Source organism: Salvelinus fontinalis, chromosome 7 (assembly GCF_029448725.1).
Source record: "Salvelinus fontinalis isolate EN_2023a chromosome 7, ASM2944872v1, whole genome shotgun sequence".
NCBI lineage: Eukaryota > Metazoa > Chordata > Actinopteri > Salmoniformes > Salmonidae > Salvelinus > Salvelinus fontinalis.
In genome coordinates, this window is record NC_074671.1 from 506,566 (window position 1) to 520,477 (window position 13,912).

Sequence of the window (13,912 nt, forward strand, 5' to 3'; positions counted from 1 at the left end):
GCACCATAACCCCACCGCCACCATGGGGCACTCCGTTCACAACGTTGACGTCAGCAAACCGCTAGCCCACACATTGTCATAAACGCTGTCTGCCATTTGCCCAGTACAGTTAAAGCTGGGATTCATCTGTGAAGAGCACACTTCTCCAGCGTGCCAGTGGCCATCGAACGTGAGCATTTCCCCACTGAAGTCAGTTACGACGCAGACCTGCAGTCAGGTCAAGACCCTGTTGAGGACGATGAGCACGCAGATGAGCTTCCCTGAGACGGTTTCTGACAGTAAATATTCTTTGTTTGTGCAAGCACATGGTTTCTTCAGCTGGCCAGGTTGACTCGGTACCGAAATACCCTGTATATAGCCTCCACATTGACTCGGTACCGTAATACCCTGTATATAGCCTCCACATTGACTCGGTACCGTAATACCCTGTATATAGCCTCCACATTGACTCGGTACCGTAATACCCTGTATATAGTCTCCACACTGACTCTGTACCGTAACACCCTGTATATAGCCTCCACATTGACTCTGTACCGTAACACCCTGTATATAGCCTCCACATTGACTCTGTACCGTAACACCCTGTATATAGCCTCCACACTGACTCTGTACCGTAACACCCTGTATATAGCCTCCACACTGACTCTGTACCGTAACACCCTGTATATAGCCTCCACACTGACTCGGTACCGTAATACCCTGTATATAGCCTTCCACATTGACTCTGTACCGGTACCCCCTGTATATAGCCTCCACATTGACTCTGTACCAGTACCCCCTGTATATAGCCTTCCACATTGACTCTGTACCAGTACCCCCTGTATATAGCCTCCACATTGTACCGGTACCCCCTGTATATAGCCTCCACATTGACTCTGTACCGTAACACCCTGTATATAGCCTCCACACTGACTCTGTACCGTAACACCCTGTATATAGCCTCCACACTGACTCTGTACCGTAACACCCTGTATATAGCCTCCACACTGACTCGGTACCGTAATACCCTGTATATAGCCTTCCACATTGACTCTGTACCGGTACCCCCTGTATATAGCCTCCACATTGACTCTGTACCGGTACCCCCTGTATATAGCCTCCACATTGACTCTGTACCGGTACCCCCTGTATATAGCCTCCACATTGACTCTGTACCGTAACACCCTGTATATAGCCTTCCACATTCAGCATTTCACTGTGAGGTCTACTACACCTGTTGTATTCAGCATTTCACTGTAAGGTCTACTACACCTGTTGTATTCAGCATTTCACTGTAAGGTCTACTACACCTGTTGTATTCAGCGTTTCACACTAAGGTCTCGTTGTATTCAGCGTTTCACACTGCCTTGGCACCAGCTAATGGTTATCCATAATAAATACAAATTAAGTGGGATGAACCTGCTAGGAAAAGTCCATTTTGACTTGACAAAACCCGGGGGACTGAAGTAAGAGTCATTGTCCAACACATAGAACTTAATTGCCCCCTAGCAGTCATAATCAATAGGGCTGGAAAACCGACAAAAAATAATGTTTTAAACGTTAACAAATGTTTTCCATTTGTCACATCCTTAGTTCTATTTTTACATTTACATTTAAGTCATTTAGCAGACGCTCTTATCCAGAGCGACTTACAAATTGGATGATGGCAAACGTCAGACTTCTCTTACACTGTGGTTATTAGAACAGACTACTGTACTGATATAACACCCTGAAAACAACACTGGTTATTAGAACAGGCTACTGTACTGATATAACACCCTGAAAACAACACTGGTTATTAGAACAGGCTACTGTACTGATATAACACCCTGAAAACAACACTGGTTATTAGAACAGGCTACTGTACTGATATAACACCCTGAAAACAACACTGGTTATTAGAACAGGCTACTGTACTGATATAACACCCTGAAAACAACACTGGTTATTAGAACAGGCTACTGCACTGATAACACCCTGAAAACAACACTGGTTATTAGAACAGGCTACTGTACTGATATAACACCCTGAAAACAACACTGGTTATTAGAACAGGCTACTGCACTGATAACACCCTGAAAACAACACTGGTTATTAGAACAGGCTACTGCACTGATAACACCCTGAAAACAACACTGGTTATTAGAACAGGCTACTGCACTGATAACACCCTGAAAACAACACTGGTTATTAGAACAGGCTACTGTACTGATATAACACCCTGAAAACAACACTGGTTATTAGAACAGGCTACTGCACTGATAACACCCTGAAAACAACACTGGTTATTAGAACAGGCTACTGCACTGATATAACTACCTGAAAACAACACTGGTTATTAGAACAGGCTACTGTACTAACACCCTGAAAACAACACTGGTTATTAGAACAGGCTACTGTACTGATATAACACCCTGAAAACAACACTGGTTATTAGAACAGGCTACTGTACTGATATAACACCCTGAAAACAACACTGGTTATTAGAACAGGCTACTGCACTGATAACACCCTGAAAACAACACTGGTTATTAGAACAGGCTACTGATATAACACCCTGAAAACAACACTGGTTATTAGAACAGGCTACTGTACTAACACCCTGAAAACAACACTGGTTATTAGAACAGGCTACTGTACTAACACCCTGAAAACAACACTGGTTATTAGAACAGGCTACTGTACTAACACCCTGAAAACAACACTGGTTATTAGAACAGGCTACTGATATAACACCCTGAAAACAACACTGGTTATTAGAACAGGCTACTGTACTGATATAACACCCTGAAAACAACACTGGTTATTAGAACAGGCTACTGTACTGATATAACACCCTGAAAACAACACTGGTTATTAGAACAGGCTACTGTACTGATATAACACCCTGAAAACAACACTGGTTATTAGAACAGGCTACTGCACTGATAACACCCTGAAAACAACACTGGTTATTAGAACAGGCTACTGCACTGATAACACCCTGAAAACAACACTGGTTATTAGAACAGGCTACTGTACTGATATAACACCCTGAAAACAACACTGGTTATTAGAACAGGCTACTGTACTGATATAACACCCTGAAAACAACACTGGTTATTAGAACAGGCTACTGTACTGATATAACACCCTGAAAACAACACTGGTTATTAGAACAGGCTACTGTACTGATATAACACCCTGAAAACAACACTGGTTATTAGAACAGGCTATATTATAATTCAGAAATGTTCACAAGTTGTTCACTGTTTTCCCAAGAAACAGACTGACACACATTTTCTGTTTTGAATGAGTTTAACAAAAGTAAAAATACAATAATAATAATAAAAACAGGGACAGGGACAAGTACTTAACACATCACGTTTTCTTTTTCTTAAATACACCCTGAAAACAACACTGGTTATTAGAACAGGCTACTGTACTAACACCCTGAAAACAACACTGGTTATTAGAACAGGCTACTGTACTGATACAACACCCTGAAAACAACACTGGTTATTAGAACAGGCTACTGTACTGATATAACACCCTGAAAACAACACTGGTTATTAGAACAGGCTACTGTACTGATCTAACACCCTGAAAACAACACTGGTTATTAGAACAGGCTACTGTACTAACACCCTGAAAACAACACTGGTTATTAGAACAGGCTACTGTACTGATATAACACCCTGAAAACAACACTGGTTATTAGAACAGGCTATTGTACTGATATAACACCCTGAAAACAACACTGGTTATTAGAACAGGCTACTGTACTGATATAACACCCTGAAAACAACACTGGTTATTAGAACAGGCTACTGTACTGATATAACACCCTGAAAACAACACTGGTTATTAGAACAGGCTACTGTACTGATATAACACCCTGAAAACAACACTGGTTATTAGAACAGGCTACTGTACTGGTAACACCCTGAAAACAACACTGGTTATTAGAACAGGCTACTGTACTGATATAACACCCTGAAAACAACACTGGTTATTAGAACAGGCTACTGTACTGATATAACACCCTGAAAACAACACTGGTTATTAGAACAGGCTACTGTACTGATATAACACCCTGAAAACAACACTGGTTACTAGAACAGGCTACTGCACTGATATAACACCCTGAAAACAACACTGGTTATTAGAACAGGCTACTGTACTGATATAACACCCTGAAAACAACACTGGTTATTAGAACAGGCTACTGTACTGATACAACACCCTGAAAACAACACTGGTTATTAGAACAGGCTACTGTACTGATATAACTACCTGAAAACAACACTGGTTATTAGAACAGGCTACTGCACTGATAACACCCTGAAAACAACACTGGTTATTAGAACAGGCTACTGTACTGATATAACACCCTGAAAACAACACTGGTTATTAGAACAGGCTACTGTACTGATAACACCCTGAAAACAACACTGGTTATTAGAACATGCTACTGTACTGATATAACACCCTGAAAACAACACTGGTTATTAGAACAGGCTACTGTACTGATATAACACCCTGAAAACAACACTGGTTATTAGAACAGGCTACTGTACTGATTGAACACCCTGAAAACAACACTGGTTATTAGAACAGGCTACTGCACTGATAACACCCTGAAAACAACACTGGTTATTAGAACAGGCTACTGTACTGATATAACACCCTGAAAACAACACTGGTTATTAGAACAGGCTACTGTACTGATACAACACCCTGAAAACAACACTGGTTATTAGAACAGACTACTGTACTGATATAACACCCTGAAAACAACACTGGTTATTAGAACAGGCTACTGTACTGATATAACACCCTGAAAACAACACTGGTTATTAGAACAGGCTACTGTACTAACACCCTGAAAACAACACTGGTTATTAGAACAGGCTACTGTACTGATATAACACCCTGAAAACAACACTGGTTATTCGAACAGGCTACTGCACTGATAACACCCTGAAAACAACACTGGTTATTAGAACAGGCTACTGTACTGATAACACCCTGAAAACAACACTGGTTATTAGAACAGGCTACTGTACTGATATAACACCCTGAAAACAACACTGGTTATTAGAACAGGCTACTGTACTGATATAACACCCTGAAAACAACACTGGTTATTAGAACAGGCTACTGTACTGATATAACACCCTGAAAACAACACTGGTTATTAGAACAGGCTACTGTACTGATATAACACCCTGAAAACAACACTGGTTATTAGAACAGGCTACTGTACTGATCTAACACCCTGAAAACAACACTGGTTATTAGAACAGGCTACTGCACTGATATAACACCCTGAAAACAACACTGGTTATTAGAACAGGCTACTGTACTGATAACACCCTGAAAACAACACTGGTTATTAGAACAGGCTACTGTACTGATATAACACCCTGAAAACAACAATGGTTATTAGAACAGGCTACTGTACTGATATAACACCCTGAAAACAACACTGGTTACTAGAACAGGCTACTGCACTGATATAACACCCTGAAAACAACACTGGTTATTAGAACAGGCTACTGTACTGATAACACCCTGAAAACAACACTGGTTATTAGAACAGGCTACTGTACTGATATAACACCCTGAAAACAACACTGGTTATTAGAACAGGCTACTGTACTGATATAACACCCTGAAAACAACACTGGTTATTAGAACAGGCTACTGTACTGATAACACCCTGAAAACAACACTGGTTATTAGAACAGGCTACTGTACTGATAACACCCTGAAAACAACACTGGTTATTAGAACATGCTACTGTACTGATATAACACCCTGAAAACAACACTGGTTATTAGAACAGGCTACTGTACTGATATAACACCCTGAAAACAACACTGGTTATTAGAACAGGCTACTGTACTGATATAACACCCTGAAAACAACACTGGTTATTAGAACAGGCTACTGTACTGATATAACACCCTGAAAACAACACTGGTTATTAGAACAGGCTACTGTACTGATAACACCCTGAAAACAACACTGGTTATTAGAACAGGCTACTGTACTGATAACACCCTGAAAACAACACTGGTTATTAGAACAGGCTACTGTACTGATAACACCCTGAAAACAACACTGGTTATTAGAACAGGCTACTGTACTGATAACACCCTGAAAACAACACTGGTTATTAGAACAGGATACTGCACTGATATAACTACCTGAAAACAACACTGGTTATTAGAACAGGCTACTGCACTGATATAACACCCTGAAAACAACACTGGTTATTAGAACAGGCTACTGTACTAACACCCTGAAAACAACACTGGTTATTAGAACAGGCTACTGTACTGATACAACACCCTGAAAACAACACTGGTTATTAGAACAGGCTACTGTACTGATATAACACCCTGAAAACAACACTGGTTATTAGAACAGGCTACTGCACTGATAACACCCTGAAAACAACACTGGTTATTAGAACAGGCTACTGTACTGATTGAACACCCTGAAAACAACACTGGTTATTAGAACAGGTTACTGTACTGATAACACCCTGAAAACAACACTGGTTATTAGAACAGGCTACTGTACTGATATAACACCCTGAAACCAACACTGGTTATTAGAACAGGCTACTGTACTAACACCCTGAAAACAACACTGGTTATTAGAACAGGCTACTGTACTGATACAACACCCTGAAAACAACACTGGTTATTAGAACAGACTACTGTACTGATATAACACCCTGAAAACAACACTGGTTATTAGAACAGGCTACTGTACTGATATAACACCCTGAAAACAACACTGGTTATTAGAACAGGCTACTGTACTAACACCCTGAAAACAACACTGGTTATTAGAACAGGCTACTGTACTGATATAACACCCTGAAAACAACACTGGTTATTCGAACAGGCTACTGCACTGATAACACCCTGAAAACAACACTGGTTATTAGAACAGGCTACTGTACTGATAACACCCTGAAAACAACACTGGTTATTAGAACAGGCTACTGTACTGATATAACACCCTGAAAACAACACTGGTTATTAGAACAGGCTACTGTACTGATATAACACCCTGAAAACAACACTGGTTATTAGAACAGGCTACTGTACTGATATAACACCCTGAAAACAACACTGGTTATTAGAACAGGCTACTGTACTGATATAACACCCTGAAAACAACACTGGTTATTAGAACAGGCTACTGTACTGATCTAACACCCTGAAAACAACACTGGTTATTAGAACAGGCTACTGCACTGATATAACACCCTGAAAACAACACTGGTTATTAGAACAGGCTACTGTACTGATAACACCCTGAAAACAACACTGGTTATTAGAACAGGCTACTGTACTGATATAACACCCTGAAAACAACAATGGTTATTAGAACAGGCTACTGTACTGATATAACACCCTGAAAACAACACTGGTTACTAGAACAGGCTACTGCACTGATATAACACCCTGAAAACAACACTGGTTATTAGAACAGGCTACTGTACTGATAACACCCTGAAAACAACACTGGTTATTAGAACAGGCTACTGTACTGATAACACCCTGAAAACAACACTGGTTATTAGAACAGGCTACTGTACTGATATAACACCCTGAAAACAACACTGGTTATTAGAACAGGCTACTGTACTGATATAACACCCTGAAAACAACACTGGTTATTAGAACAGGCTACTGTACTGATAACACCCTGAAAACAACACTGGTTATTAGAACATGCTACTGTACTGATAACACCCTGAAAACAACACTGGTTATTAGAACAGGCTACTGTACTGATATAACACCCTGAAAACAACACTGGTTATTAGAACAGGCTACTGTACTGATATAACACCCTGAAAACAACACTGGTTATTAGAACAGGCTACTGTACTGATATAACACCCTGAAAACAACACTGGTTATTAGAACAGGCTACTGCACTGATATAACACCCTGAAAACAACACTGGTTATTAGAACAGGCTACTGTACTGATAACACCCTGAAAACAACACTGGTTATTAGAACATGCTACTGTACTGATAACAGCCTGAAAACAACACTGGTTATTAGAACAGGCTACTGTACTGATAACACCCTGAAAACAACACTGGTTATTAGAACAGGCTACTGTACTGATAACACCCTGAAAACAACACTGGTTATTAGAACAGGCTACTGTACTGATAACACCCTGAAAACAACACTGGTTATTAGAACAGGATACTGCACTGATATAACTACCTGAAAACAACACTGGTTATTAGAACAGGCTACTGCACTGATATAACACCCTGAAAACAACACTGGTTATTAGAACAGGCTACTGTACTAACACCCTGAAAACAACACTGGTTATTAGAACAGGCTACTGTACTGATACAACACCCTGAAAACAACACTGGTTATTAGAACAGGCTACTGTACTGATACAACACCCTGAAAACAACACTGGTTATTAGAACAGGCTACTGTACTGATAACACCCTGAAAACAACACTGGTTATTAGAACAGGCTACTGTACTGATACAACACCCTGAAAACAACACTGGTTATTAGAACAGGCTACTGTACTGATACAACACCCTGAAAACAACACTGGTTATTAGAACAGGCTACTGTACTGATACAACACCCTGAAAACACCACTGGTTATTAGAACAGGCTACTGTACTAACACCCTGAAAACAACACTGGTTATTAGAACAGGTTACTGTACTGATAACACCCTGAAAACAACACTGGTTATTAGAACAGGCTACTGCACTGATATAACACCCTGAAAACAAACTGGTTATTAGAACAGGCTACTGTACTGATATAACACCCTGAAAACAACACTGGTTATTAGAACAGGCTACTGTACTGATAACACCCTGAAAACAACACTGGTTATTAGAACAGGCTAGTGTACTGATATAACACCCTGAAAACAACACTGGTTATTAGAACAGGCTACTGTACTGATATAACACCCTGAAAACAACACTGGTTATTAGAACAGGCTACTGTACTGATATAACACCCTGAAAACAACACTGGTTATTAGAACAGGCTACTGTACTGATAACACCCTGAAAACAACACTGGTTATTAGAACAGGCTACTGTACTGATATAACACCCTGAAAACAACACTGGTTATTAGAACAGGCTACTGTACTAACACCCTGAAAACAACACTGGTTATTAGAACAGGCTACTGCACTGATATAACACCCTGAAAACAACACTGGTTATTAGAACAGGCTACTGCACTGATATAACACCCTGAAAACAACACTGGTTATTAGAACAGGCTACTGTACTGATATAACACCCTGAAAACAACACTGGTTATTAGAACAGGCTACTGTACTGATATAACACCCTGAAAACAACACTGGTTATTAGAACAGGCTACTGTACTGATATAACACCCTGAAAACAACACTGGTTATTAGAACATGCTACTGTACTGATATAACACCCTGAAAACAACACTGGTTATTAGAACAGGCTACTGTACTGATATAACACCCTGAAAACAACACTGGTTATTAGAACAGACTACTGTACTGATATAACACCCTGAAAACAACACTGGTTATTAGAACAGACTACTGTACTAACACCCTGAAAACAACACTGGTTATTAGAACAGGCTACTGTACTAACACCCTGAAAACAACACTGGTTATTAGAACATGCTACTGTACTGATATAACACCCTGAAAACAACACTGGTTATTAGAACAGGCTACTGTACTAACACCCTGAAAACAACACTGGTTATTAGAACAGGCTACTGTACTAACACCCTGAAAACAACACTGGTTATTAGAACAGGCTACTGTACTGATAACACCCTGAAAACAACACTGGTTATTAGAACAGGCTACTGTACTGATATAACACCCTGAAAACAACACTGGTTATTAGAACAGGCTACTGTACTGATATAACACCCTGAAAACAACACTGGTTATTAGAACAGGCTACTGTACTAACACCCTGAAAACAACACTGGTTATTAGAACAGGCTACTGTACTAACACCCTGAAAACAACACTGGTTATTAGAACAGGCTACTGTACTAACACCCTGAAAACAACACTGGTTATTAGAACAGGCTACTGTACTGATATAACACCCTGAAAACAACACTGGTTATTAGAACAGGCTACTGTACTGATATAACACCCTGAAAGCAACACTGGTTATTAGAACAGGCTACTGTACTGATATAACACCCTGAAAACAACACTGGTTATTAGAACAGGCTACTGTACTAACACCCTGAAAACAACACTGGTTATTAGAACAGGCTACTGCACTAACACCCTGAAAACAACACTGGTTATTAGAACAGGCTACTGCACTGATAACACCCTGAAAACAACACTGGTTATTAGAACAGGCTACTGCACTGATAACACCCTGAAAACAACACTGGTTATTAGAACAGGCTACTGTACTGATATAACACCCTGAAAACAACACTGGTTATTAGAACAGGCTACTGTACTGATATAACACCCTGAAAACAACACTGGTTATTAGAACAGGCTACTGTACTGATATAACACCCTGAAAACAACACTGGTTATTAGAACAGGCTACTGTACTGATATAACACCCTGAAAACAACACTGGTTATTAGAACAGGCTACTGTACTGATAACACCCTGAAAAGAAACACTTTTTGCTGTGGTGGAGTTTGGCGTCATTCTGGTTGGTCAGAGTAGAGCAATGTTTTTATTTTTTATTTTAACTATTCAAATAGAGAAATTATTTCAAAATGCCCATCTTTGGACACCCAATAACTAATGTGACTTAATATGTCCTGCAGATTCTCCCTCTGATGTTGGGGAAGAGCTTCCCCCTCTGCCTCCCTCTCCGACCTTCGCCCCTGTAGAGGAGAAGGAGAACAAGACCGCCAATGCTGTAGAGAAGGTGGAGAAGACTGGTAACCCTGTAGAGAAGGTGGAGAAGACTGGTAACCCTGTAGAGAAGGTGGAGAGAGAACCGTCGTCAGTTCCAGAGACTGGTGAAGTGGTAAAACACCTCGTACTATTCTGCAATGGAATTAAATGAAACGTCAGAATGCACACTTATGATCTGTTGTTGACACCAGGTGCCCCAAGGAGAAGAGATGCACAAGGAGGGGACCGCAGAGAGCACTTTGCTGGATACTGGTAGGTGATGACTATTAATAACTGATAGCTAGTGACTGAAATGGCTTGTTTCTGTGGCAGTATCTCTGGGCATATGTTAATGCGTCACCAGCTCACATCTGTATGACGTCAGCGAGTTATCTGTCGAAATCATCATCTGTAGAAATGTCTAGTCTTGAGTGTCGACCCTGTTCCCTGTGTTTCCCTTGGCTGAGGTAGAGAGCCCGTTTAAAAAGCACGCTCCCATCAAGACCTCCAGCCCCATAAAGCGACAGGAGGGGGGTGAGGACAAGACCTCCAGCCCCATAAAGCGACAGGAGGGGGGTGAGGACAAGGACAGAGCGGCCTCTCCATTGCTCTTGATCTGTGATGATGATGATGATGATGATGACGGCCCTGTAAAGCAGCCTATCACTGGCCTGACACCACAGTGCAACAGACAGGCAGCAGACGGGTAAGATTCATCCCAACTCGATACTGATGTGGACCGCTTGACAAGGAGTTAGTTGTTTTTAGTCTTGTTGTAGACATGTTATATTGATTCAAATAGGGGGAAAGTTTGATTCCTCTTCGCTGATGTTCCTTCTATACCCCCCTGGTGTTCCCTTTTCTTCTATACCCCCCTGGTGTTCCCTCTTCATCTATACCCCCCCTGGTGTTCCCTCTTCTTCTATACCCCCCTGGTGTTTCCTCTTCATCTATACCCCCCTGGTGTTCCCTCTTCTTCTATACCCCCCTGGTGTTCCCTCTTCTTCTATACCCCCCCTGGTGTTCCCTCTTCATCTATACCCCCCTGGTGTTCCCTCTTCTTCTATACCCCCCTGGTGTTCCCTCTTCATCTATACCCCCCTGGTGTTCCCTTTTCTTCTATACCCCCCTGGTGTTCCCTCTTCATCTATACCCCCCCTGGTGTTCCCTCTTCTTCTATACCCCCCTGGTGTTCCCTCTTCATCTATACCCCCCCTGGTGTTCCCTCTTCATCTATACCCCCCTGGTGTTCCCTTTTCTTCTATACCCCCCTGGTGTTCCCTCTTCTTCTATACCCCCCCTGGTGTTCCCTCTTCTTCTATACCCCCCCTGGTGTTCCCCCTTCTTCTATACCCCCCTGGTGTTCCCTCTTCTTCTATACCCCCCTGGTGTTCCCTCTTCATCTATACCCCCCTGGTGTTCCCTTTTCTTCTATACCCCCCTGGTGTTCCCTCTTCATCTATACCCCCCTGGTGTTCCCTTTTCTTCTATACCCCCCTGGTGTTCCCTCTTCTTCTATACCCCCCTGGTGTTCCCTCTTCATCTATACCCCCCCTGGTGTTCCCTCTTCTTCTATACCCCCCTGGTGTTCCCTCTTCATCTATACCCCCCTGGTGTTCCCTTTTCTTCTATACCCCCCTGGTGTTCCCTCTTCTTCTATACCCCCCCTGGTGTTCCCTTTTCTTCTATACCCCCCTGGTGTTCCCTCTTCATCTATACCCCCCCCGGTGTTCCCTCTTCATCTATACCCCCCTGGTGTTCCCTCTTCTTCTATACCCCCCTGGTGTTCCCTCTTCATCTATACCCCCCTGGTGTTCCCTTTTCTTCTATACCCCCCTGGTGTTCACTCTTCATCTATACCCCCCCTGGTGTTCCCCCTTCTTCTATACCCCCCCTGGTGTTCTCCCTTCTTCTATACCCCCCTGGTGTTCTCCCTTCTTCTATACCCCCCTGGTGTTCCCTCTTCATCTATACCCCCCTGGTGTTCCCTTTTCTTCTATACCCCCCTGGTGTTCCCTCTTCATCTATACCCCCCTGGTGTTCCCTTTTCTTCTATACCCCCCTGGTGTTCCCTCTTCATCTATACCCCCCCTGGTGTTCTCCCTTCTTCTATACCCCCATGGTGTTCCCTCTTCTTCTATACCCCCCTGGTGTTTCCTCTTCTTCTATACCCCCCTGGTGTTTCCTCTTCTTCTATACCCCCCCGGTGTTCCCTCTTCTTCTATACCCCCCCCGGTGTTCCCTCTTCTTCTATACCCCCCTGATGTTTTTCCTCTTCTTCTATACCCCCCCGGTGTTCCCTCTTCTTCTATACCCCCCCGGTGTTTTTCCTCTTCTTCTATACCCCCCCGGTGTTTTTCCTCTTCTTCTATACCCCCCGGTGTTCCCTCTATACCTCCCTGATGTTTTTCCTCTTCATCTATACCCCCCCGGTGTTCCATCTATATACCCCCCCGGTGTTCCCCCCTTCTTCTATACCTCCCTGATGTTTTTCCTCTTCTTATATACCCCCCCGGTGTTCCCGCTTCATCTATACCCCCCGGTGTTTTTCCTCTTCTTCTATACCCCCCCGGTGTTCCCTCTATACCCCCCCGGTGTTCCCTCTATACCCCCCCGGTGTTCCCTCTTCTTCTTTACCCCCCCCGGTGTTCCCTCTTCTTCTATACCCCCCCCGGTGTTCCCTCTTCTTCTATACCCCCCCCGGTGTTCCCTCTTCTTCTATACCCCCCCCGGTGTTCCCTCTTCTTCTATACCCCCCCGGTGTTCCCCCTTCTTCTATACCCCCCCGGTGTTCCCTCTTCTTCTATACCCCCCGGTGTTCCCTCTTCATCTATACCCCCCCCCCCGGTGTTCCCTCTTCTTCTATACCCCCCCGGTGTTCCCTCTTCATCTATACCCCCCCGGTGTTCCCTCTTCATCTATACCCCCCCCCCCCCGGTGTTCCCTCTTCTTCTATACCCCCCCGGTGTTCCCTCTTCATCTATACCCCCCCGGTGTTCCCTCTTCATCTATACCCCCCCCC

At 42.7% G+C, this 13,912-nt stretch overlaps 1 protein-coding gene across 3 annotated transcripts in view; it reads left to right on the forward strand.

Moving 5' to 3' along the window:
* The window catches only part of si:ch211-161h7.4 (serine/arginine repetitive matrix protein 1), a 114,105-nt gene that overhangs the window by 26,900 nt on the left and 73,293 nt on the right, over nt 1-13,912 (forward strand). For 2 of the 3 annotated variants that reach the window (XM_055928145.1, XM_055928147.1), the window contains exons 4-7: nt 110-278; nt 10,818-11,023; nt 11,103-11,163; nt 11,362-11,596. In XM_055928145.1, the coding sequence (XP_055784120.1) occupies nt 110-278; nt 10,818-11,023; nt 11,103-11,163; nt 11,362-11,596 (671 nt within the window). The remainder of the gene's footprint in view (nt 1-109; nt 279-10,817; nt 11,024-11,102; nt 11,164-11,361; nt 11,597-13,912) is intronic. The other variant, XM_055928146.1, reaches the window with a different exon arrangement.